Below are 26,549 nucleotides of genomic sequence, written 5' to 3'. Positions count from 1 at the left end.
AAATTGTTGCTTGGGGACAGGGTCTCACTATGTAGTTCTGGCTGTCCTGGAATTCACAGTGTAGACCAGGCTGGCCTCGAACTTACAAAGATTCATCTGTCTGCCTCTACCTCCTGCATGCTGGGATTAAAGGGGGCATGGCACCATGCCTGGCTTCCCTCTGAGTTTGTTTCCTTCCTTCCTTCTCTCTTTCTTTGATTTTGTTTTTCAAGAACTCTGTGTAGTCCTGGATATCCTCTCTCTAGATCAAGCTGGCCTCGAACTCAGAGATCCACCCAACTCTGTCTCCCAAGTGCTAGGATTAAAGGTGTGTGCCACCACTGCCCAAACCCTCCAAGTTTCTAAACAGCATGAATCATATTTTATCCCTAACACTTAGTCCTAGGGCTTACCATATAGTAAATACTCATAAAAATCCCTCTTAAGTGCATTGAAAAATAACCCCTGGAAATTCTAAAGCCTTGCACCTCTGCCAGTGCCAGATGAGCATTTCCAGTAGATTGTTCTGGAACCCTGAAAGTAAGAGGGCCCAAATGCCTCCCCTGCCCCTCCCTGTCTCCTTCCTGCTGCCCCCAATCAGGTCCAGGTCTGGGCAGGGCCTCCTTACCCTTGAGCCTGTTGTCTGGAGGAGCCGGAGCTGTGAGAGCAGAACTGAGGCACAGTCGGGGCACAGATAGCCGGCAGGAGGACCCTCACAGCCCCGCTGGGCAGCGTGGGGAGTTCCGAGGAGGTGCTGATGAAGATGGTGACATTCTCCATGGGAGCAATGGTTCCCAGGTTGACCACGAACAGAATCCGCTCCAGATCCTCATCCAAGGCCACCTTTCCCGGTGTGCAGGAATGAGGGGCGATGGAAACCCCATCGTGTGCAATGTTCCCTAAGTGCCAGGTTGGTGTCAGGTGCTGTGCAGACCTTGTCCCTAGCCCCCTCTTAAGTTTGCTATGAAGTAGTTCCCTTTAGGCTTATGGGGAAACTGAGGCCCACCATTAAGGGTCGGCTTGCCTAAGCTGCTCAGCCAATTATTAGCTCATTGGCTGGATTCTGTACCCTCAGGATCTGAGTGGAGGCTGTGGCTTTCCATTAGGAGACTCAGAACCACAAAGAGAACCCACCAGAGGATCACGTGCCCACCCCACAAACCCCACCCAGGCACCAGCTGACGCACGCCTGCTTCTTCTCATGTGTTTGCTTTCATCTGAAAGGTTCAAAGTCCCACTGGCTAGTCTCAGCCATCCATCACCTCCTCCCCCACCGTGAGAGCCTTCCTAGTCCCCAGTCAAGTCTCCCTCCTCTCTTCTAATAACATCAGCACCTTCACAAACACAGACACTTCTGATGTCCCATCATGGTCATTCCTGGGAACGTTCTAGCAATTTCTCCAGCTCACAAAAGATCACCACACACACACACACACACACACACACACACACACACACCCAGAAGGTGCCATCCATGAGTGCTGATTTAAAAAATCTGTCTACATCTGGATGCTCATGTTGACATCTTCCATTTCATCTGACAGTCAATGGTCCGATTTGCTTACATTGTGTGGTACTTGGTATGGGCCAAGTCACTAACACTCTGTGTGACCTTGAACCTGCCACTGCCTCTTTCTGTTTTTCTGAGCCTCAGCTTCCTCACTAGCAGGAATCACTAGCTATGCTGCCAGAACTTACGGTAGCATAAGTTCTTGGAAAGCACTGATTTAGCACTGAGTGGCTCTGATTACTTATTTTAACAGATGTGTGTGCTTGTGCATGTGTGCATGCATGCGTGTGGCCGAGTATGTGTGCACATCTGTACACAGGTGCACACACCTGTGAGTACATCAAGGCCAGAGGGCATGCTGGGTGCCTTCTTCCATTTTGCTTTCCACTGTTCGCTTGAGGCAGGGTCTCTCACTGAACCTGGAGTTTAAGGATTTTTGGCTAAGCTGATTCACCAGCAAGCGCAGGGATACTCCCGCCTGTGTCTCTGACCCCTGTCCCCATTCAGTGCTGGGGGTCTTAAGGACAGACAGTCACACCCAGCTTTTTATTTGGATACTAGGGATCCAAACTCAGGTTTTCTTTTTTTTTTTTTTTTTTGGTTTTTCGAGACAGGGTTTCGGGTTTCTCTGTGGTTTTGGAGCCTGTCCTGGAACTAGCTCTGTAGACCAGGCTGGTCTCAAACCCAAACTCAGGTTTTCACACCTGTGCGGCAAGCTCTCTTACTGTTGAGTCATCTCCCCAGTCCTCAGACAAGATTTGTTTTTTATCTAAGCTCACATCACTCATGAAAACTAGGCTAGGATCCAGCCCGTGGTGTGACTCATTCCACACGGTCTCTGTGCAGGAAAGATCTGGGACCTGCCCTCTTTGGATCCTCATTGCACCTTGAATATGGAAATAAAGACAGTCCCATGCTGCCTTGCCATGCGCCTGAGGCTCTGGCTCGGGCGGCCTCCACCCAGGTCAGCCTCACCATGCTCCACGGGGACTTCTTACCTGTGACAGTGGCAGATTGAATATCCAAGTGGCTTCTGTCCAGCTTGGCTTTGTCTTTGATTTGTATGGTGACAACACGGTCAGCAATGACTGCCTCAAAACCAACCACTGTGGTATGCTCGTCCATCGGATACACGAACAGACCTGGCGGAGTGAGGGCCAGCGTCACAGGGTGCTCAGCCTCATCCTACATGTCCAGCTCCCAGAGGGGGTCAGCCTGGAATCTTCCAGGGCTGTACTTGGATCTGTGGACCGTACTCACTGGCCCTCGAGGGGACATAGCCAACCGGGGCTGGAACCAGGAGTGTGAGGGCAGCAGGAGGCAGCGTGAAGAAGTGAATATGTCCAACACTTGCCAGCTTTTACCCTTGGATGTCTGAACTTCAGGGGCCACAGAGTCTGGTTTCCAAGCAAAATAAAAGCCTGGGCTGTCGTGTAGGCTGTGTCTAGGCCTAGCGGTACATGACTGGGTGGTGAATTTGGTCCATGATCACTGGCTTGCCGCTGGCCATCAGTAGGTGGGGCTGTGGAAGAGCTAGAAAAGGGTTCAGATCCAGGCCTTTCATGTTTCCTAACCCTGTTACATTGGACAGGACACTCATCTCTAAGTCTAGTGTCCCCACCTACAGCAAGCCTCAAGGTGCCTGCATTAAGGCATGCACCATACAGTAGGAGTCACACATTCTTATGTCCTTACTTCTCCTGACGTTCTAGGGATTGAACCCAGGGCCTTTCACAAGCTAAGCAAGTGATCTACTGCCGAGTGACAGTCCCAACCTCTTGTTACTTATTTTGGGGCAGCGTCTCACTGAGTTATCCAGGCTAGCTTTGAACTTGCTTCATAGCCCAGCTAGACCCCAACATTTCAATCCTTTTGCCCCAGCCTCTGGAGTAGCTGGGTTACCAGTTAGCATCCACATGCCTGGCTATTGTTTTAGAGCTGAACTTTGGCGTGAGGAATATGTGAGTTGTCGGGAGGTTGTTCGTGTTTGGATTTGAATCCCTGTGGGGGCAGAGCCTGAGAGCCTGCATTTCTGGTCAGCTTTAAGTGATGCTGAGCTTGAAGACCTCAATTCCTTTCTTCTGACATGGAGACAACACAGTGCTGAGACCGTGGTGAGGACTCCACAAACCCTGACTTCCTGTCCTTCAGAGCCTCAGTTTCCTTATCTATAAAATGGGACACTTGTCCCTCCTGCAAGAAGAAAGCTGGTCAATCTCACAGCTGTTCATCAGTGTCTCGAGGGTCCCTAGGTAAGCCCATTTTCAGTCTCCAGGTCTAGGCTCCCTCGAACAGAGGAGCAAGGCCATTTGTCCAGCCCACATTCCCGAGAAGAAAGTTCCCATGTAGGTTCCTTTCAGGTAGTGCTGGCCCCCAGAGCAGCACTGGGGCAGTGACAGAGTTTGGACACAGGGCCTGGGAGAATGGGTTAGCCATTAGGAGACTCCATCACCCCGAATAAGAAGGCGATCCAGGTCGAATGTGGTGGCACCTGCCTGCCATACCAGCACTTAGCAGCTGAGGCAGGAGGATTGCTGAGGGTATGTGGTCAGCCAGGATGACATAGTGAGTACCAGTTTAGCCAGAGCTATACAGCAATACTCTGTCTAAAAAACAAAACAAGAACAACAAAAAACCCAACTAACCAAATAAACAAGCAAACACAAAAGGGGTTAGGGGAGAGAATCCTGCCCGCAGTTAATCCCTGGCCAACGTCTGTCAGTCCCTTGCTTGGGGGAAGGAGAGGTGCGTGACAGCCAGCCCCTGTCCTCTACCCAGACTACTGCCCAGTGATAGCTCCTATCCACACTTCCACCCATGCGGCTTCTCGTCAGGTACTGCTACTTCAGCAATTCCTCCTTACAGAACCCAAATCTTAGCTCTTCCTGCTTTCTGTTCTCCTTCACTTCAAACCCGTGGGGCCGTCCTAGAAATCCCACTTTGCAGAGGAAGGAGCCCAGTACCAGCCAGCTAGTGAGTGACAGGACAAGGGCTCAATGTGGAGGAGGTGGTTCCAGGAAATCCACGCGGGGTTACCTTGGAAGGGTTGAGCCTCCAGGTTGCCGTAAGTGAGGGAGGCCGTGAGCCCCAGGGCATAGCCGCTGACATAGGAGGTGACATCAGACACAGTGAGAGGCAGGTTTGCCCCCGTGACGCGGTTCAGCAAGCCAGGCATTCTGTTGGCTCCTCAGCTCAGGGCCTGGAGGAGACAGGGCAGTTGGGTACCGAGGAGAGGCCCATAACCCTCCAAGCCTAATCTCATTTGAGTGCCCTAAAAACTGCAGCCTCATGGTCTTTGCTTACCTTGGGGACTTCAGAGTTAATGAGCATCCCGAGAGCAGGGGACTTGGTCACGGACGTCTCACGGCACAAGTAGAAAAGCTAAAAACCCGATGGCACCCAGAGTTAGGGCCAGCGCGGAAGTGACCAACCAACCAGTTTGGACTTACTTACTCCCCCTCCTCCTGGTTTGTGCATGGATGGGGATGAGGGACTCACGTCTCACCCCATCCCTATGTCTCCTGATCTCTGAGGATCACATTTTCTCTGCAAAATGAAGGTATTGACTGCGGCAGTTCTCCAAGTCCCCTTCCCTGGCTGCAGAAAACCAACTCGCTGCAGTCAACACGTGGATTGTTAAAGGTTAAAAGTCAGCTGGGCGGTGGTGGCGCATGCCTTTAATCCCAGCACTCGGGAGGCAGAGGCAGGCAGATCTCTGTGAGTTTGAGGCCAGCCTGGTCTACAAGAGCTAGTTCCAGGACAGGCTCCGAAGCCACAGAGAAACCCTGTCTCAAAACCCAAAAAGGAGGGGTTTAAAAGTCACCAAAGACCCCCAAATCAGGACAGTTGCCATCCTTCCAGATGGGTCTTTCTTGCCATTCCCCATACCCGACCCATGGCTAGGGCTGGGACTTCTCTCAGGGAAAGCCCTTGACTCTATCCATGGCCTTCCTTCTCTGACACCAGCACACAGGTCCCAAGGTGCCACCTCCACCTGGACTTTATCTCTTCCCAGCATAGAATATACTCTTTCTGGCTGAAGCCAGTGGCCAGCAGGCCCATTCCAGCACACAAAGTGAGCATGTCCCCATCATCCCTGCCACTCTCTTTTACCTACCAATGGCCACCAAAGCCCTTTGAATGCAAACTGGTCCAGGGCCCATTCTTCACCTAAGCCCCACCTCTTAGCAATGCAGTTCAAACACTAGGGGCTCAGTAGCTTCCTCTTCTTGCCTCTGTGTTGCCATGCTGCCTGCAAGTCTGGCCCCACTCCTGCTTTTGATGGAGGAGCTTTCTCCTCTTCCTCCTCCTCCCCCTCCTCCCCCTCCCCCTCCTCCTCCTCCCCCCTCCCCCCCTCCTCCATAATGGTCGAGGGCAGACTATCTCTGCCCAGCATCCTTCATCCCTCTCTCCCACCCCATCTTCTCTCTGCTGCCATATTTCTACCAGCTCATCTGAGCATCTTTAGTCCTGCGAGGTTATTTTGTAACTGTTCTCTGTAGGAGATGTGGGTAGGACCTAATTGGTTCTCCTTTGACCTCTCGGTGCCAACTGAGTGGAAAGAATAACAAATTGCTTCATCTTTTTACCATCTAGATCGTGCCGGAGCTGAATCTTCAGGACTGTGAATGGAGACCTAATGAGTCTCTGAGGACCTCCCACAAAGGCAAATGCTTCTGAATGGTGGGGAGCGAAGGTGTAAGTGGGGGCCTTTCTGGGTTTCCTCTTTCTGTCTGAGCCAGGCAAAGCTCCTGGACTGGTGACCTTTTTCCATCTGATGGCACTATTTGCTAAGTGCTGAGTACTCTGCCCCTTCTCAGGGAAGGTTGTGCTTCCAGTTTCTGTCCTATTGATGTCTCCAGTGAGATTCTCAGGTGTCTCCCCCTGCCCGCCCCCTCCACGGCCTGGCCAGCGTCATCTTTTTAATTATCTTCTCCCTTGTGACTGGAGCCCAGACAGCTCTGCTGGCCTTATCTCCTGACAGGCTGGCTGATAACGGAAGGCGGAAGAGAGCTGGGAGCACACCGCTGGCTCCAGTGCTCTGTTGTCTGTCTTGCTGGCCAGAGCAGAGGCCGGCCTCTTGCAGGAAGCAAGCAAGATGACAGACTTCATTTCCTGAGTGAGCCGCATCCCACGCTATCTGTGGTCCTCTCTCTTCCTTCTCTCACAGTCTCTCTACTGTCCAGAATGTTGATGGGGGAAACCAGATGCACTGCGGACTTGGACTCGAGCCTTGGTACATTCTGGGGTAGAGTGTGGCACGGGCATCTTGTCCAGCCCACTCTTCCCATCCTATGCCTCACACCCAGAAAGTGGGTATGAATGGGAGGTTCTGCAACCTAGGCCAGACTGGCTCTAAAAAGACCCTCTTGATGCTGACCCACAGTAAGGCCAATGATTGACAAATGGGACCCGTGAGATTTAAAAGCTTCTGTACGGCAAAGGAAACAGTTACATGAAGGGTTGGCCAACAGGATGGGAGAAATTCTCCATCCATCTGATAAAGAGGGTTAGCGTATAGACTACGCACGGAACTCAAAACTAAACAACAAGAAATAAAACGAGCCAATTGATAAATGACTTAAGGGAATGAACAGTTCTCAAAAGGTGAAATGCAGATGACCAAAGCATTTAAAAAATATTCAACTTCACTAGCTACCAGAGGAATGCAAGTCAAAAACCGTGCTGAGAGCCCATGCCACCCATCAGAATGGCAGTCACGTAGAAAATGGGATCTGTAACATGGCAGGATATCTTAGATTCCTCAGGAAGAATGAAGTCACCATTTGCAGGGAAATGCATGCAGCCAGGGGAAAATCACATTACAGAAAACAAGTCAGCCGCAGAAAGACAGATCCCAGGTTGTCTTTCCCTTGTGGTTCCCAGATTTCATGTTGATACACATAATAACATATATGTTTGCATGTATGCTCATGCATGTATCATGAAAGTGGAAGCAAAATTATTAGTGGAGGACAATGGGGACCAGGAGGAGGAAGACAGGTGAGAAAAAGGAGGAACAGACGTATGTCAGGTGCTCAACAGTATATACGCGTACAAAAGCTTGAAAACCTGGGAGAGGTAGACTTTCAACCCCAAGGGCCCTTATTCACACACGTTTGCCAGCAGTGATAAGTCTCTACTGTGTTTCAGATCCTCTATAGCCTCTGAGGAGACGAAGATAAGACACGGCTTTATCTCAGAGAGTTTATAATCTTGTAACAGATGAAACTGGGGAGTCAAGAAGACACCGCAAATGACAGCAAGAATTTATTAGGCGACGACAATGAGCCAAATACATATATTGTCTCATTTACTCTCTGCAGAACTGATAAGGTGTTAATCTTGTGCTGACAGGACCCTGAGGCCTGGCGAGAGACGTGTTTGCTCCTAGACGAGTTTGGTGGCGGTGTGTCTGATGGTCTTTTGGTAGGTCCCTGAGGTTGTTGGAGAGCAATTATGTTGGGTGTCCTTTCTCCTGGCTCCATTCCCAGCCTGGGCCTCCAGTGAGCAGCAGGCTCTAGGGAATCCTGAGAGACAGTGGCAAACCCACCCATCTCCAGAGCTATGCGTGTGAGACCCTGGTCTGTCCTGAGGATGGGATCTAGTACTGGCTGGAGGTTCAGTACATCAGGGTCCGATAGTCGACTATCTTGGTTAGGTTAATTTTAGGTGGGGGAAGACCCACCCTAAAAGTGGGCGGTAACATTTTTCAAGCTTGAGTCCTAAACCAAATGAAAAGGAGAAAGCCTGCTTCACGCGAGAACTCCTGGTTTCTGTGAGTTCAAGGCCAGCCTGACCTACACAGAAACTTCCAGGCCAGCTAGAGTTCGGGAGATCCTGTTTCAAAACACACAAAACTTTTAAGAGAGGCTGAGGAAGGCAGGCAGGAAGGTTTAGAGAAGGGGTGTTCTGAGTGATCATTTGTTTGCGGTTTCACGTTCCCTGAGGAGCAGATGGAATGATGGGAAGGGCATGGGGTGCCAGACCAGTTTCCCCTGGATCTCATACTGAATGAGGTACCTGTATGAATTCCCTGTGGCTTTCTAGGGCATCAAAGGTGGCCTCTGGTGGCTTAGAAATGCCGAAGCTCAAATGATGGTCCTCTGCGTGCTCGGGACGCTATTTGTATTTACGCCTGGCTCAATAAATATTTATAGAGTAAAAATGAATGAGTGACTCTCAGCTGCTGCAAGGACGTCAAAGGACACTCGGTGCTGGCTTTCTGTGGTGGGGACAAGGCAGGGTGGGGCTATAGATGGTAGCGCAAGGGACAGACAGCGAGACTGCACGCCTAGAATCTGACCCATTCCTGAGCGTCCACCCCATGGTTCCCTATTCTCAGCGAAGCAGTCACAACCACCCTTTGAAGGGAAGGACACAGTCATGTGACTGCCAGAGTAAAACCCCCTGATGTGCTCCATGGATCTTAAAGCCCTGCAGACTGGATTTCCTTGTGAACCACCCTCCCCGCACCCCCATGGTTTTGTCTCTCCAGATCTTCTGTCTGAGGTCTTTCACACGGATGTCCTCACACCTAGAAATAGCCTTCTCCTGGATGTCTGCATGGCTCGCTCCCCTTTCGGGCCTTTGCTAAGGCAGGCACATACTGACGTTTCATTTAACCTGGCAACCCCTTCCCTCAGCCCTTTCCTCCAGGACTCGCTTGGCTTCCTCTTTGTGCTTTCTGTAGCAGTCTCGCACGCACATCAGAAATAGCTGTTTATTCTGGCTGTCGTTCAGCATCTGCTTCCCCTCCACATTGCAGGGACAGAGCCTGGCTTTCTCATGGCCAAATCCATGCTTCTTGAACCAGCCTCGCACTGATAAGGCAATGAGGAAGTATTCATTATTAACGCATCCTCAATCCCAACAGCAATCCAGCTGTTGGTTCTCCTGAGGGAGAGGAGTGGCTACCGGATTCCTCAGCGACTCCTCTGAGGAGCCCTGTAGGCTGAAGTTGTTAAGTTCCATTCCTGTGTGTGACACTGAGTCCCTAAACTTTCCTTTCCTCCCGCAACAAGGCCTAATTCTCTTGTAACAATCCACAGTTTCATAGAGAGGATGCTTAACTATTCTAGGTACCTGGACCAGCTCCTGACCATAGTCCATCTCCCTGAGTCTCCCATGCCTGGACCAGCTCCTGGCCACAGCCTATCTCCCATAGGGCCACTACAGCCACCAATCCTCATATGCCAATCAACTCCTGGGACTCTGCATCCTGAGTTAGGATGAACCTAACCTGTACTGTCTGCTGATTTCCTGGGTTGGTACCTCAGTGGCAGGGTCCGATGGATGCCTTGCTTGGTCCCCCTTACTGTTATGAGAACACCACTCTTGTGTCCTGGAAAAATCTCTCTGAGGGAGCCCCAGTGCTTGTTGGCTTGTTGGCCTCTTTCTGTTGCTTTCTGTGCCCATAGTCCCAATCACACATTCCCTGGCCCCTGCCTCAGGGCCTCCCTTTCCAGCCCTGCTACCATCCTGGCTCCATTAGCATCTCTGGGGACAATGCATCTGCTCCTGCATTTTTCTCTTGACCCAGCATCCTTTGCTCTTTTCTTGCTGTGTCTCTATCTCCACTGAGCCTTCAACTTCAGACTCCACTGGTGATTGCTCTGTGGTATTACCCACAGCTTCCCAGACTCCCCTGCTGAGTCTCTTCCTTGCCACACACACCTGTTCCAATGTGTATTCTGTTTATTTTGTCTAACGTGTCCCCGCGCTCTTCTAGAGTATGAGCCTACGAGGGTGGGATTGTGTTTTAGCTTGTTTGCTGTTGTATCTGTTACCGAGAAAACAGCGTCGCCCACAGCAGATGCTCCGCCAACGGATGAATCCCACTCTGAGTGCCATGAACCTGTAATTTGGCAACGTGCATGAGAGGCAGCTACTCTTCCTACCTTTTGTTAAAATCTCTTGCGTTTTATTTACTGTGCGTGTGCATGACACAGCATGCCTGTGGAAGTCAGGGAACGGCTGCAGGGAGTCGGTTCTCTCCTCCCACCATGCGGGCGCCAGGAATCAGACTCGGGTGGTCTGCTTTGACCAGAAGCATCTTTTACTCTCCGAGACACCTTACTGGCCCCTTCCTATCTCTCTTTTATAGACAAAACACCGAGGTTCAGGGAGGTGAGAGGACTTGTTCAAGATCCCACAGCTGGGAAGTGGTGAGTCTTGGAGACGAGCCCTAGCCGCGGGACTGTGGAGTCCACACGCTTCACCATGGGGACACTCTGCTTTCTGAACGAAGTTTTCTTCTAAGCCTTGGGAGGTTTCCCTAGGTGTTCTCTTGTCTCCACATCTACCAAGTCCTGTTGCTTCATTGCTGTCCTCTGGACCACCCCGTAACATCCTAAGTACTCCTTCAGCCCAGTCTGTTTTCTTTATCGCCATATACACACATGCACACATGCCTCCGTTTCTCCTTAATTGATTTCCATTGCCTTTGTCCAGTGGGGCAAAGCCAAATTCCTTGCATCTTCTTTAAGGCTTTCCCCGTGGGCCCTCATCTCTGACCAGCGTCACCTCCAGCCAAGTACTGTATATCAACCTTCCTCCTACATTCTGATACTGAGGCTCAAACACGCTGGTTTTTTGTCATCCTGGAACTTTTTTCTGAGATAATGGCTGCCACCTTCTCTGTTTTTCAAAGTCCCATTCATCATGCAAGGCCTATTCTCCTGTCCCCTCCTCTGTTTGGGTCTCTCCGTGTGTGTGTGTGTGTGTGTGTGTGTGTGTGTGTGTGTGTGTGTGTATCTGTATGGAGTGTATTGTGTATACATGTATGGTGTGTGTATGCATGTAATATGTATATATGTATAGAGTGTATTATGTTGTGATGTATGTATGTGTGTCTATAAGTGTGTGTGTGTATCTGTATGGAATGTGTGTGTAGTATGTGTGCACATATGTATCTGTATGGAGTATATGTATGTTTGAGGAAGAATGTGTGTGTATCTGGAGTGTGAGTGTATGTATGTGTGCATAGCTGTATTGAATATATATATATATATATATATATATATATATATATATATATATATGGAGTGTCTATCTGTCTGCCTGTCTGTCTGGGGTGTATGTGTGCAGGTTCACATTCATGTGTGTGGAGGCCAGAGTTAACCTCAGGTATTATTTCTGAGGAAACCTTCTACCTTATTTTTTTTCGAGACAAGGTGTCTTACTGTTACCTGGAACTTAATGATTTGACTAGGTTGGCTGGCCAGTGAGTCCCTGGGACCTGCCTGTCTGCATCCCCTCAGCCCTGAGATTTTGGATGTACACCACCATGCTTATGCATTTTCCTCATGGGTTCTAGGAACCAAAACCAGGTCTTCCTGATTACATGCCAAGCGCTCTACTGGCTGAGCCATCTCTCCAGCCCCATGAAGTCTTTCTTGACACTCTTGATGTCTCTCCATGGCTTCCATATCCCATGGCGCCTTGTCTGTCACATTCCATATCCCAAGGCATGGCAACCATCCATCTGTTGTGGACAGGCTGACAAGTTCTCTGTGAGCACTGGCTGTGACCTCTTTGCCTCTGCCTTAATGTCCTCTGTCAGGCTTGGTTCAGAGAAAGCTCTCTCATGAGGGTGCCTTCATAGGCCCTCTGTGCTGACCGACACTATTAGGGTTTGTACCTCTGCACCACTTCACGAGTTCAGACTCACAGCTCTCCAGAGACCAGCCTCGATGGGCACTAGCCCCTCCCCCTTCCGCAACCTTGTCCCTGTCCTGAGCTGCTTCTCAGCTTGTACTGTGGATGGGAGACAGAATAGGGATAGAAAGGAGCAGGCAGAAGAATTCTGGAATCGGCATCTCCAACTTTCACAGGTAGGATGGGGAGCATCTATGTCAGGGCACCTGGGGCCTGGGGCTCTCTACACTCCTTTGCTAGGGGACTTTGACATTGTAAAAAGAGATTTAGAAAGGACTGGGCTACAGCACATTGGTAGAGCGCTTGTCCAGCATGTATACAGGGCCCTTTGATTCCTAGCACTGCCCCAAAAGAAAAACAAATGAACAAACGAAAAACCAAACAACCAACCAACCAACAACAACAAAAAAAGAAGCACAGAGGTAGGACCTCGACCGGTGTGGCTAGGCCTGTGTTCAGAGGAATGCTGGAGACTTACTAGGCATTAGAGCATATAGAACAGCTATCAAAGCAATAGGCCCCGCTGTTCTGGTGCTGTGTGCCTTGAATGCCCGAGTTAGTGCTCCAGGACTTTGCTTTCTGCACACCCGCAGAGTAGAGAGGTTCCCATGGATTTCTGCCAATCAGATTTCTGATCAGGGTCTCATTCAGGAAATAAAATCTGTTTAACTGAGAACAACTCAACATTACTGTCTCAGAAATGGCCGTTTGGCTCTGTCCTGGCATTTGGAAGTCTCACACCCCCAACCTGGCCAGATCCCCCCATCCCAGATCATGTTCAGCAGGGCTTGTAGCAGACAGAGTACAAACTCATCGCTTTAACCTGGGCTCAATCCCACCCTCTTACCTCAGTTTTTGGGGTCCCATTCCTTCTGGTACCTTTCACTTCTTGAGGGAGCTCAAGACCCAACCACAGTCTGGCAACTCAATCCTTTCATCAAAGTGGTCCACAGTGAGTAAGTTCCCAGAGTCTAAGTCAATTGTACTAAGCTTCTAGAATTCTAGGGTTCCCACATTCTGGTTCCCATTCCAGGATCACCCATCTGTGGGCCAGATCCCCACCTCTATTGTGTTCATCTCATCCTGGAGCTCATCACGAACCTTTCCCCCCCCACCCCCACCCCACTGTTACTCTGAGCTCTGTCTTCTGGTGTTGCTGCCTTAACCGGGGCCCTGGAGGGAATCTTAGCCTCTTTCAAGGCCCAGCTCAGAGGCCCCCATTTCCATGGAGCCCTCCAAGTCCTTCCTGCAGAGAAAGTCAGCAATTCTCATGCCTTGTATTTCCTTTGGGTGTGCTGTATTTCATCAGCAGATGCACGGGGCATGCCTACCGAAGGCTAGAATCTGTGCCAGGCCCAGCCAGTGGCCAGGGACAAGACAGACATGGTCCCTGTTCTCATATTTTGTGTCCTCTTCTGCAGTCACCCAACCAGGACCCATTTCGGTAGAACTGGAGGCAGAGACTCTGTCTATAGGCACAGGCAGGGCTTTTCTGGATAGGATCCCAGCAGCACAAGAAAGGATTGTAAGTATTGACCAACAGAATTACATAAAACAGTCAGCAGAGACAGCCTACACGAAGGGAAAGCATATTTGCCGCCTCCACACCAGACAGGAGAATTAATATCTAGGATATATAAAGAACTGAAGAAATAAACACTGGAAACTAAATGAGCCAATCAGCACACAGGCTAATGAACCGAACAGACAGCTCTCATGAGAAGAAACACAAACGGCCAATAAACAGTCTTCAACATATTCAACACTCTTAGTTACCAGGCACTGCAAATTAAAGCTGTTTTGAGACGGTCTCACCCTAGTCAGAATGGCTGTCATCAAAAGGACAAGCGGTAGCCAACGCTGGAGAAGTGCGGAAAGAAGAACCCTTCATGGTTCCTGGGAATATACACCTGCATAGCCACAGTGGAAATCAATACAGGGCATCCTCAAAAGAAAAAAACAAAAACAAAAAGCAGAATTCTGTACTGTACAATCTAGTCATGGCATCCCCGGGCATTTCCCTGAAGGACTTCAGGTTAAAACGTCACAGAGACACTTGCACACCCGTGTTGATCATTGTACTACTTACACTAGCTGGGAAATGACGCAAGTCTGGATGTCTATGGACAGATGAATGGGTAAAGAAAAGGGGGCACATAGTCACAGCAGATGTGGCCATAAAGAAAAGTGAAATCATGACATCTGTAGGAAAATGGGCAGAGTGAAAAATCATGGATGTTTAGTGAAATAAGCCAGACTCAGAAAGACTACCACACGCCCCATCTTCTCACAGATGCAGAACCTAGGTTTAAAGTTACGTATGGATGTAGGTGTGTGTGTTTGTACGCATGCATGGAGGTCATGAAAGCAGAAAGGGGCTTATGAGAGGCAGGAAGAGATCTTAACGGAGGTAGGAAATAGATTGTAATAGAATATCCATGGGATATGAAAGCACCGAGAAGCTGGATGTGGGGCGAGTACACCGGAGGCAAGGGGAGAGGGTCAGGATGAGGACAAAGTATACCAGCACATCTGCATGAAGATGCCTAGATGCAGCCCGGTACTTTGTATGTGAACTGACCAAATTAACTAAATAATAAAATGATGTCTGTTGTCCCCCTCAGTGTGGGACCCATAGTTGATACTGATAGGATGTGCTGTCGCATGCCCGTAATCCCAGTTCTTTGGAGACTAAGGAGGAAAGAGCCTAGTTTGAGGCCAGCCTGAGCCACATACTAAGACCCACAGCAAACAGACACAATGAGTGATGCCATATACTGGCTTTGTGGGTAAGTGAATAGGATAGACTATATTATCAGGGAGTGAGACTAAGGTCCTGACTGTGGGCTCATCTATAATAGTAGAGAAATTTTTCTCCTTAAGCCCAAAGCTCATAGCACCCCATCTCAGAGGCATCCGTAGTCTTTCCTGGAAAAATGATTAAACAGAAAATGCCCAGCCTCTCTATCTTCGGTGTTTGGAGAGTGTCCTCTTGCCTGGGAGAATGGAGTTTGTCCAGTGCTGATGTCCAAGACAGTCACCTCTAAGAAGGCTGAGGCCCAGGCTGTCCACACTTCCTGAACTTTCTGGCTAAGAGGGAGTGACCAGCTGGAGAAGGGAGAACCGAGCAGGTGCCACCTATAAACTCAGAAGAAATAGGATCTCCATCAACATCCTTAGCTGCTTGGAGGTGTGGCTTAAGTGCCTGCAAATGTTGCTGACTGGCAGGTGGCCTGCTCCCTGGGGCCCCAGGGAGATTGCAGAGCTGAAGTCTTCTCAAACAAGGCCACGTGTTGCTAGGAAAATTGGATTCTGTTTCCACAAATTCAGTTTAAACCACCCTTCTGCGGTACCTTTAAAGGTGAGCCTCCCCCCCTCCCAGCTGCCAGCATCCCTGGAGCCCCGTGGAGAGGCACTAAATGGATTCTTAACATGGCTTCCAGTCCGTGACTACCTACTTGCAGAGGAGTGCATAGGATGACGGATGGAGAAAGGGCTACTCTGAAACTGCCCTTGAGAGGGGGCACAGGTTTAGTGTCTGTCCTTGCCTAAGGTTTCTAAAAGTGTGAGACCTAGGGGTAGGAACCAGAGATGTCATTGTCTTTGTTTTATTCCCAGCATACAGAAAAATGTCCAAAACAGTTAAAAAAAAATGAAACAACAATACACCGACGCAATGCCAGGTATAACCCCGAATGCTTTCTAGGAGGAGGTGGGGGTAATCCTCAGGCCGGGCCAGGAAAGTGGGCATGGCTATTAGCCTACCACTCCCATTTTGCAGGCAAGAGAATTGAGACCTGGAAAGGCTCCAACCCCTGCTAAAGGTGACACAGCCTTGGATGGTGGGGCTCCGGGCTTGGGCACTCACTTTCTGAACCCTATCCCCCTTCAATGCCTGTTTACAGAACTAGTGAATGAGGGACCCGGGTAGAATGAGCCCCATCGAGCTGTGCCCAGGCCAGACATCTGCTAGGAAAGTAAATGCCAGGCTTTTTTCCTTAGTGGGCAGTCCAGGGACTGAGGGACTTTGGAGACACAGGACAGGTCAGACCAGAAGCCATGCCCTGCGTTGTATCCCCACCACCCTGCCCTTTTAAGGAAACTGCTTGTCCATGGTCAGACTGGGGGTAGGTTTCTGGAGGATCCTCACGCTCTCGTTGAATTTCTGTAAGACAGATTATCCCTTTACAGGGTAGGGGACCAATATCAGAGAGGTTAAGTAAGCCTCCCGGTCACACAGTCACATGGCGATAGAGGCGGGATTTGAACCTAAGTTCGGGAACCTATAGTTTGGACCATGGCCCTCTGCTGCTCGCTGCCTTCAATCAGTGCACCTGCAGCCAGCTTGCTCTTGTTCTTATTTCCCTGGATTCTGGGTGTGCCCTCGGGATTCCTTGCCACCCTGGTTCCCGTCCTTGGGGTGGGGTGAAAGTTTCTAACCAGCAGTTCAGCCTCTTTACTCTCCTGCCATCAGCACTAAGCATGTGACCTCTATGGGCCAGTGACGGAATGAAAGGGAAGGAGCCATCTCAACGTAGCTCTCTCCAGGCACTGGCACCAAGCAGCAGGAGAACCAACCTGGAACATGGTTTGTTGTGCCCCTGGGCTTATGTGAACCCTCAGAAAATTAATAAGTCACAGGTGGGAGTCACTGCCTTTGGGATGCTGAGCGCCCCCAGTGTCAACTGGGCTTACAGAAGTAGGATTTGTGGACTCAGAGGCCTAACTCCAAACAGAAGGCAGTGGAGTCAAGTGTTGCATTAATCAGCATGCCTGGATTATCACCCAGTTTCTCGGGACTCTCTAAGTGTGAGCATCCCTTTGTTTTGATTTAGAGATGATTAGAGTAAATAGAAGTTAAGAAACCCACCTGGGTCAGGGAGCTTGTAGTAAATGGTGATGTGGGACCAGAACCCTGACAAAGCCATGTCCCCGTGTTTCCTGCAATGTCGTAGCAACACCCAGAGATAGGGAATCCCTTAGCCACCAGAAAATCCTCTTTTTGAGAGGCCCGGATACCAATCAGAGGTATTAGCAATGGAGACTAAGCCAATCAGAGTGAGAGAGGAGGTAGCTGCCATCCTCCTCAGTCGGCCTGGGAGCCACATGCTCTTGCCTTAGATCCCTGACAGAATTCAGCTTGAAGCCAGGCTCTGGTGTGTACCACCCAGTGACATGGTACATTACTTCACATGGCTAAGCCTCTGTTTCCTGACCTGTGAGAAGGGCACAGAACTTAAGCCTGCTACCCAGTGCCATCAGGAGGAAGTACAACAGGCCTGACACACAGCGACCAGCTCCCCGTCCCCCCAGCTTTTTTATTTTTATTTAATTTTTGGTGTTCACTATAAAGTACAGGCTGGCCTCAAAGTCACGATCAGCCCTCCTGCCTATCAAGCTGAGTGCTGAGACAGGAGGTGGGAACCTCCATACTGAGAGTTTCGGCTGACTTTGGAAGGCATGATGGTGGACTCTTCCTATGTAGGGGTCATAGGAGGACATGGCCAAGGTAGCCAAGCTCAGACCTCGAAAAGGGCTTGTGCATGGGCCACCTCGGAAAAGTCTTCGGTGGCTTGAAAGAGTAAAAATGATGTAATTAAAAGTTGTCCAGGGAGCTTTTAGCCTGTGACCAATTAACATTTTCAAATGCAGCCGTGAGTCATACAAGCACCGCTGTTCGTTCATACCTTGTGCAATTTGTAATCAAGGCACCGCCACATCCATAAACGTTAGAGCTCCAAGAGCCAGGGGAGAGGGAAAACAAGAGACAAAAGCCAGCGGCCCCGTGACTCCCTCTTCAGGATCAGGGAACCTGGGCTTAGATGGGAAGCAAAGGAGGGTTGAGTCTTCTGCTAAAGTTAGCCTGTTGCCCTGCTAAGGGGTGGGAGTTTGACTCTTAGCACAGGGAGTCTCATCTGCTGATTAGAGCTGAGAGCCAAGGACTGGGGTTGAGCTAAGACTCTGGACGTGGCTATTCTAGGTTAATCTCTCCACTCTGCCCTATGTCCTGTGAGTGTTCTGACAGGCGCCCATGTTCTTTTGGTTAAACCTAGAGTGATCTCGACGCTGCTGAGCAGATCTGTGCTCTCCTCATCATAGAGACAGGGCCGGCTGTGTGCCCCTGCCCTCTTTAAAACCTGAAGTGTGTTTTGTTTCAACCTGTGAGTTATGCATAAGTAAAGCCCTTTGCTTCTGGACTGGAGACTTTGAAAATCAGTGTGTGCTTAGCGATGTCCTGTTTCCTGCCTGCCATAGCAATCTTGGAAAAACGGGTGTAGGAGCGGTGGCATTCCTTGATGACATGTGACCTGCTTTGGGCATGTGGCATGAACATGTGCTTATTGTTACTGTGACACAATGGAACCTGGCTAGTGAAGCCATGATTGCTCTGGTCTGTAAGCTAAGATGATGGTCAGGGGCAGAGACTGGGGCGTGGCAGAAAAGGACACTGACTAGGGGTCGCACTATGGAATAAATTCCATGAAGACAGTTTTCGTTTTCCCAATAGTGTTCAGGAGAGTGGCTAGCACCCAGCGGATGCTCATTAAATGTTGAATAAATGAACAGAGGAGTGAGGTGTGGTGGTGGACAGTGTGGAAGCAACAACCCAACAACGGTTGAAAGTTCCCAGTTCCAGCAACAGCTCCCCATTTCCTCCTCGTTCACTCACTTACTCAACTCACAAGTTTTAAAACACAGACTCCTATCCTGTCCCCCAATAACTGGATCAGAGATAGACCCTAGATTCCACTTAAAACAGGGACCAGGTTTCATGGGAAATGGTGAGGAAAGTTTTCAGCTGGGATTTTATTTTGGAAAAAAGCAAGATTAAAAACTTGAAAACAGAATTCTACATTGATTATAAGATTATAAGTGTATATTAAAATTTTCAATGAAGCTGGGTGATGGTGGCGCACACTTTTAATCCCAGCACTCGGTAGGCAGAGGCAGGCGGATATCTGAGTATGAAGCCAGCCTGGTCTACAGAGCAAGTTCCAGAATAGCCAGGGCTACACAGAGAAACCCTGTCTCAAAAAACCAAACAAACAAACAAACAAACAAAACCAAACAAAACAAAAATACTAAAACAAACAAACAACAAAAACTGTAAATGAACAAAGAGCAAATTAAGTATTGAGTTGGGTAGGTACAAGTTTTCTAGAGAATTCTCTGCTTAGCTCACTGTGATGTTTCATACTTCACTGCTGTCAATTTTCTCTTTTCCTGCCATTCATTGGCCTGGTGACCAGGTTCTCCTTTGTCTATGGCATTGCTTGGGTCAAAATGGTGTGGGAAGTCCTGCTGTCTATGTGCTGCCCTTATTGGTTAATGAATAAAGCTGTTTCGGTCAGTGGCTTAGCAGAGTCCAACAAGGTGGGAGTTCCAAGCAGAGAGAGGAGGAAAGAAGGCAGAGTCAGTGAGAAGCCATGGAGCGGCAGCAGGAAACAGACGCCAGATGCCAGGTGGAAACTTACCGGTAGGCCACAACCACATAGCGATACACAGATGAACAGAAATGGATTAATTCAAAGATGTAAGAGCTAGCCAATAGGAAGCCAGTGCTAATAGTCTAAAAAGTGATTTAATTAACATAGTTTCTGTGTGATTATTTTGGGTCTGGATGGCCGGGAAATGTACAAGCAGCCTCTGCTTACAACAAAAGACCCAACATCCCTTCTAAATCTCCTCATTCAATCTCATGGCTTCCCTGAGATTTCGGTTCCATGGTGTAATCCTTTGGCTTTCTATGGCCATCTCTTCTCCTCCAAGACATCGATGGACACAGGTGCCAACCAATGGGCAAGGTTTGACATGGGCCTGAGTAAGGGCAAGTGCTTATGCTGACCATTTGCACAAGGACTCAGTTCATTAGTATCCTTCTGTGACGCGGACTTTGTGTACGTGTGCAGGATGTATATCCAGGGTGTGTGTACGGGATGTGTGCAGGGTGTGTATGCAGGGCGTGTGGGGCATACAGGGTGTGTGTACAGGGTGTGTGCAAGGTGTGTATGCAGGGCGTGTGGGGCATACAGGGTGTGTGTACGGGGTGTGTGCAGGGTGTGTATGCAGGGCGTGTGGGGCGTACAGGGTGTGTGTACAGGGTGTGTGCAGGGTGTGTACAGGGTGTGTGCAGGGTGTGTGTCAGTTTTATGTCAACTTGGCACAAGTTAGACTCATTTGGGAAGAAGGACTCTCAATTGGGAAAATGTCTCCATAAATTGGCCTGTAGACAAATCTATTGGGCATTTTCTTTTTAATGATTGATGTGAGCAGGCATAGGCCACCGTGTGTGGTTCCATTTCTGGTCTGGGTGCTATAAGAAAGCAGAATGAGCAAGCCGTGAGGAACAAGGCAGTAAACCATGTTCCTCCAGGGGCACTGCATCAGCTCCTGCTTCCAGGTTCCAGCCTTGGATCCCTGTCCTGACTTCCTTCGGTGACAAGGTGTGGCCTGAGAGCTAGAAGCTGAAATAGACTCTTTCTTCCCCAAGTTGCTTTTGCTAATGGTGCTTTATCACTGGAATAGAAACCATAAGAGAGAGAGAGAGAGAGAGAGAGAGAGAGAGAGCATATGTGTGAGTGAGTATATATATATATGTGTGTGAGTATGAGTGCCTGTGTGTGTGTGTGTGTGTGTGTGTGTGTGTGTGTGTAGGTCAGAGGTCAATCTTTGGTGTCATCCTTAGGAATGCCATCTACCTCCTTTTAAGTCAGGGTCTTTCCCAGGCCTGGAGCTCACCGATTAGCGAAGACTGGCTAGCTAGCAAGCCCTAGCGATCCACCTTCTCAGCTCCTCCAAAGCTGGGATTACAATCACTTTCCGTAACACTTGGTATTTTTACGTGGGTTCTGGGAATCTAATTCAGGTTTGTGAGCTTCCCTCCAAGACCCTGATGGGGAAAACTTTTAAGCTTAGACTCCAGCAAGTGTGTGGTCTCAGATAGTAGATTAGGCAGAGGTCTGCAAGGTGCCTGAATGATGGAGGAAGGTCATTGGCTAATAAAGGAACTGCCCTGGCCCATTTTATTGGTTAGAAGTTAGGTGGGAGGAGTAAACAGAACAGAACGCTGGGAGGAAGAGGAAGTGAGGTCAGTCTCGACCGCTCTGCTCTCAGGAGCAGACGCCTGAGAGAGACGCCATGCCCCGCTCCTGGGATGAAGCTCCGACCCAGGATGGACTAGGCTAGAATCTCCCTGGTAAGCACACCTTGGGGTGCTACACACAGATGATTAGAAATGGACTAAATTAATATGTGAGAATTAGCCTAGAAGAGAATGGGCCAAGCAGTGTTTAAAAGAATACAGTGTCCGTGTAATTATTTCGGGGCATAAGCTAGCCGAGCAGGCAGCCAGGGTGCTGGGCAGGCGGCCGGGGTGCTGGGAACACAGCCCCGCCGCCCTTATTACTACACCTGAACAAAGAAGTGGGGATACAATATAAACCTGATAGACCACCCCTTTCCTGGAGCTATGCCTGCTTGGCGCCATTGTAGGCTGTTCTCTAGCTCCCTGCTCTAGCCTGGTTTCTGTCATAGTCTCCTGAGAAGAGACTCTGAGCAGTCTCCAGGCAGGAGTCTGAGTCCTAGTGCAGACGCAGGAAGAGGAAGACTTCACAGCCCATCACTTAGCAATGGGCTTCAGAATGGATACAGGACCAAGATCCTCCCGATTTCTCCAGGTCCCATGGCAGATTCAAGAGCCCTGATCCCATAGACTCTTTCACAGGCTCTTATAATTTATGCTTGTTCATTAGTCCTGACTCTGTGCCCTGGACTAGTCTCATTCCTTGACTCCGAGCCATACCACCCATGTCCGGGTTTCTCTAAAGCTACCTACCCTGCTGGGCTCTTTTAAGCCCCGCCTCCTCTTCCATGAAGTCCAACTAGATTCCTCCTCTGAGGTATATGTAAGAGCTGCCATTCATGGAGTGATCTGAATATCTCTAGAAGTAGCACGAAGACCCTTAGTGCCTCTTCTCACACATACCCGGCCTGCAGCACCTACTGAGGAAATGCTAGGCCACTTGCCCCAACTCCAGCCTCTCTCTAATAAAATGGCATTGCCGTTGCACCAGGGTAAGGGTCTGGCACAGTCACACTAGCCACTGGCCTCCTCTCCAACTGCTCCCTCTCCCGCTTCTGCGAGTTCATTCCCAGGGCCGGGAGACAGTGAGGCCAGTAGCTGGAGGTGAAATGTCCCTAAAGCTCTTATCCCAGGCTGTCCCCCTTGCCAGCTCTCTGCTCTCTCTCACAGTGGCTCAGTCTCTCCTAGCTACAGTGAGCAAGTGGACGATCCACGGATGTCTACAATGGCTTCTAAACCCCAGACTATCTCGGCCCTTCCATCCCTGGCTTCTTGACTGGCTCCTAGAGCGCAAATTCAAGGGCTCTTCTTGTGGGTACCGGTTGACATAAGCTTAGGAAATAGATTACCACCCTCTCCAACTTGAGCTCTCATTTCCTCGAGAACAGAAACCCAACACCCAGCCAAGTACCTGGCATCAGGTGGCATCCAATGACTCAGTGACTTTCATTCCTGTCCCTTTCCCTACCCGCCCTGCCTGATCGTGCAAACTGACTCAACACTCTGGGGACCAAACCGTTCTGTTCCTTCTCCACCCGTCTACACAGCCCGCCATAGAAAAGACACTTCCCTGCCTCTCTTTTTCCACATGGCCTCATGCATCTGTGGCTTCCTGCACTCCCCTACACTAACACCCTTGACCCCCAATCTTAGTCCTTGTCCCTCATTGAGCACTCTGGACCCCAATCCCCTTGCTATAAAGAATCCAGGTATATAGAGGGTTACAGGGGTCAGCTCTACGGCTAGGTAAGTGCCCGAGGCGAAGGAGAGAAACTGGGTGGAGTTAACAAGACTGAAAGACCTGTGTACTCCCACACACCTTAGGCTGGAGCCATGTACGGTTGGTTCACTGAACTCTGCTGATCCGTTTCTACTCTACCTCCCTGCTGCTAGAATGTCACCTGACATGGCTTTGCTCTCCCCAGTTTGGCTAAAGAAAGGGAGCCTAAGAGACCAAGAGAGTCTATAGGGCTTGGCCTTTGGGCTCTGGAGCTAAGTCTTTGGAGGCCCTGTGAAAAACCACGGCACACAGCCAAACCTGAACCAAGAAAAAGGCCAAGGCCATGGTCTTTGTCCAGGACCCTAGGTGCCCCTTCTTCAGACTCTATTCCCCAGGATGTTTATACAGATGACTTCCCTAGGGCTACGGTTGACATCACCTGTCTGGCCCTGAGAGAACAGCCAGTCAGAGGAGGTACTCTCTGGAAGGAGAACAGTTATGAGAGGCAAGCAGCCAAAGCTGACTAGGTGAGCTGGGAAGGGTATCTCGGTAGACACCCAAATCCCCTCCCACCACGGCACATTGTTACCACCCAGGTACATCTCCCCATGACCTGGATAACTTGACCCACAGCCTGATGACCAATGGCTAGGGACCATCCTGAGAGCAACATCTGGTCCACGTTTGGGGACAGTGGTTATGACAGGAGGCTACAGGCCCCTGAGCTTCCCAGCTCCTAAAGCTATGGTGGAGGGATACTTCTAGCCCAAGTCACCCCCATGCCAGGCATCTTGGCCTGTCTCAAGCCTGAAAAACAGGGGCCCCATAGGTTACCCAGAGGCACACAGTTCCCATACTGTGTTGAGTCACGGATTATGACCTGAGTTGGGTTAGAAATGGTCCAAGCACTGCCCCTGGAGATGAATGAGCACCCCAAAGCTGAAGCACATTGCATTCATATGTCAGACCTCAGGGGTCCTGCTCAGTCACCCCATGGCCAGGCTTAACCCACAGTCTTAACAATCTTAATTCATACCCACACACACACACACGCACACACACACACGCACACACACATTCTTAATTCCCTTCGCATCACTGGTTAAAAAGCACACTGCACGTATATTCCTGAAATGTGAACATGTTTATATACATGTACCATGGTCCACTTCATCTACTCATGTGACTTGCTCCATACACATCATCTCCCTCCAGAAATGTGCCTCTATATGCCTCCCCAGTACATATTCCACATATATCATGGACCACTGGGCTCAGTCCCCAGTCTGATCCCAGTTAACTGCAGGAGTTCTGTGCCCTTGAGTGCCCCTCCTCCCAGTGAGCTGCAGGCCACCCTGTGCACTTTGGCCTCTGCCCAGTTCCCATGACTTGCTTGGTTTAGATAGGTGGACACAGAAAACAGGCTTAAGTCCCAGCAGAGGAAGTGAAGGAGAAGGGTATACTGTCTGATGAGAGAGAGAGAGAGAGAGAGAGAGAGAGAGAGAGAGAGGTGCCTGTTGCTCTTCAAAGTGGAGGAGGGGCTAGAGGCTTCTGGGCCCCCAACTCCCAAACCTCCTGTGCCACTGGCTGAGACAGGATCATTAGAATAAAACACTAGGACTTCCTAGGACCTCCAGAGCTGCGGCAGGAGATATGAGTGCACTTTCAGCAGGGGCTTGGCACGTTAGCAGAAATCACCGTTCAGAGTGCCAAATACCCTGACCCCCCACCTCTTCCTACCCAAGGATGCCCCCTCTCTTTTCAGAGCCTTCTTACCTCCAGGATCCCAGGATGTGAGGGCTCAGAGAAGAAAGCACACTCAGCCAGCGGCTGTAGAGACAGTCGCACGCCAGGCACCCAGAGGGCAGCAGGCACGAGCCTGGAGCTTGGCAGCGAGGGTGGGCAGCCCGCGGAGCACTGACTGCCCTGGAGCCCTAGAGGACAGATTAGAAATGATGGGGACAGGGAGATGGTGGAAAGAGGTGGCAGGGATGGAAGGCTGAGACAGACAGATAAAGAGAGACAGAGACTTAGGGAGGAGACGCTGAGAGAATTACACACAGAAAACAGACACTAAGGAAGAAAAGGGAGAAGGAGGAGAAGAGACAGAGGGAGGGAGGGGAGAGAGAGAGAGAGAGAGAGAGAGAGAGAGAGAGAGAGAGAGAGGCATGGGAGCAACATGTGGTTACATCCTCACTTATGATGCTGGAACCTCCTGAGCCCCTCCCCACAGAGTGAGCACACAGTGCTCAGACACTTCCATACAAACTCCCCGTGCCTCTACACTCATGCGCACCCTCTGCACTTGGGATGAGGTCCCTTATCCTTGCACTGCAGGGCACTGGTTGCACCGACCCTTACCTTGTCCCAGAAGCAACATGTGTGAGGGCAAACACTTCTCCCCACAGCCGCAGCAGCTGCTTCCCTGTGCCCAAAGCTATTGGAGAGGGCTCCCAAGCTGGGCGCTGGTACCCGAGCCCAGTGCCTGGCTGCCCTGGCAGCTGGCTTGATCAATGCCAACATTGCGATGGCTGTTTAGGTGGCCTGCAGGAAGCAGAGCCATTTGTTTTGTCAGAGCGTAACCATGACAATCACCCCAGGCTCACACGACTGTGCAGCCTTCCCCCACCCTGCGCCCTCCCTTCCCCCTTCTCCTAAGCACAAGAGGAAGCAGGAGGCCACTTAGCAGGCTTGGCTAACCCCTGCAGGGACTGCTAGCAAATGTCTGGCTCCCAGGGATGGCAGGCTTTTGGGCAGCCCCTCCCAGGGGGAACAAATTGCTGCACCTTGAGGCAATTCAATGCTGGACAGAGCTCCCAGGGTCCTGACTCTGGAGCTAGCCTCCCCCAGATCCCAGTGTTGTTCCTCTGCAAGTTCATCTGTGAGAAAACTGTTCCAAGCTGTCACTCCAGTTCCCCCCCAAGAGGCCATGATGCAGGCAAGCAGATGGCCCTGGGTACTGTGGTCCCAGGCAGTAAGCAGATCTGCCAGTGTCTTTTATGGGTCCCAAGCCATCACTGGTTACCCAGGGCCAGGCCAAACATGGGAGAAATTTCTAGGCAGCTCCAGGAAGTGGGGGCTCTGGGTAGAAATTTGGGTGACTCAAAGAGCCAGGGGTTTTATTAAGATCGGGCCAGGCAGATATAGAATTCTCATTGTCAGACAAGTAGAAATACTAAATCTAAACTTCAGGCCCAAAGGTAAAGGTCCCAAAGACGAGGGTGGGTGCTACTAATAACACAAGATAGCCAGGGATGCAAGGTGAAACGAATAATGACTGTGTGTCTCAACTCACTTATTCCATAAGGAAAATTCCAAGAAGAAGGGGTCCCCCCTGCCCAGTGTTATTGAGAAACTGTACAGAGTGGAGCAACTTACCCAAGGAGCACCCTCAAGCAACGGCAGAGCAGGGCTGCACACGCTCACCCGTCAGTCTCTCTGCTGGAAACATTGCATTCCGTCCTCTTGGCCTTCAGTAGATACCACTATGTGTCAGGCCCCATATACCAAGCTGGGGAGCCCTGAGTTCCTAGCAACACTGGAGGTAGCTGCTTCCCTCCCCTCGTGAATGAATACAGAGAGGCAAGGCTCTTAGTTGA

At 50.2% G+C, this 26,549-nt stretch overlaps 1 protein-coding gene across 1 annotated transcript in view; it reads right to left on the bottom strand.

Annotated features, from left to right (window-relative positions):
- The window catches only part of Vwa5b1 (von Willebrand factor A domain containing 5B1), a 69,680-nt gene extending 44,198 nt beyond the window's left edge, over window positions 1-25,482 (bottom strand). Inside the window, exons 1-5 of the mRNA XM_041653093.1 lie at window positions 25,312-25,482; window positions 24,727-25,023; window positions 4,526-4,688; window positions 2,488-2,631; window positions 608-878 (exon numbers count right to left, since the gene is read on the bottom strand). Of these exons, the coding sequence (XP_041509027.1) occupies window positions 608-878; window positions 2,488-2,631; window positions 4,526-4,664 (554 nt within the window). The 5' untranslated portion in view covers window positions 4,665-4,688; window positions 24,727-25,023; window positions 25,312-25,482. The remainder of the gene's footprint in view (window positions 1-607; window positions 879-2,487; window positions 2,632-4,525; window positions 4,689-24,726; window positions 25,024-25,311) is intronic.
- Between the last annotated feature and the right edge of the window lie 1,067 nt (window positions 25,483-26,549).

Source organism: Microtus oregoni, unplaced genomic scaffold (assembly GCF_018167655.1).
Source record: "Microtus oregoni isolate MIOR12 unplaced genomic scaffold, Mior012 000005F_ref0000423, whole genome shotgun sequence".
Lineage (NCBI taxonomy): Eukaryota > Metazoa > Chordata > Mammalia > Rodentia > Cricetidae > Microtus > Microtus oregoni.
The sequence above is the reverse complement of the archived record's forward strand: the minus strand, read 5'-3'. Positions and strand labels throughout refer to the sequence as shown.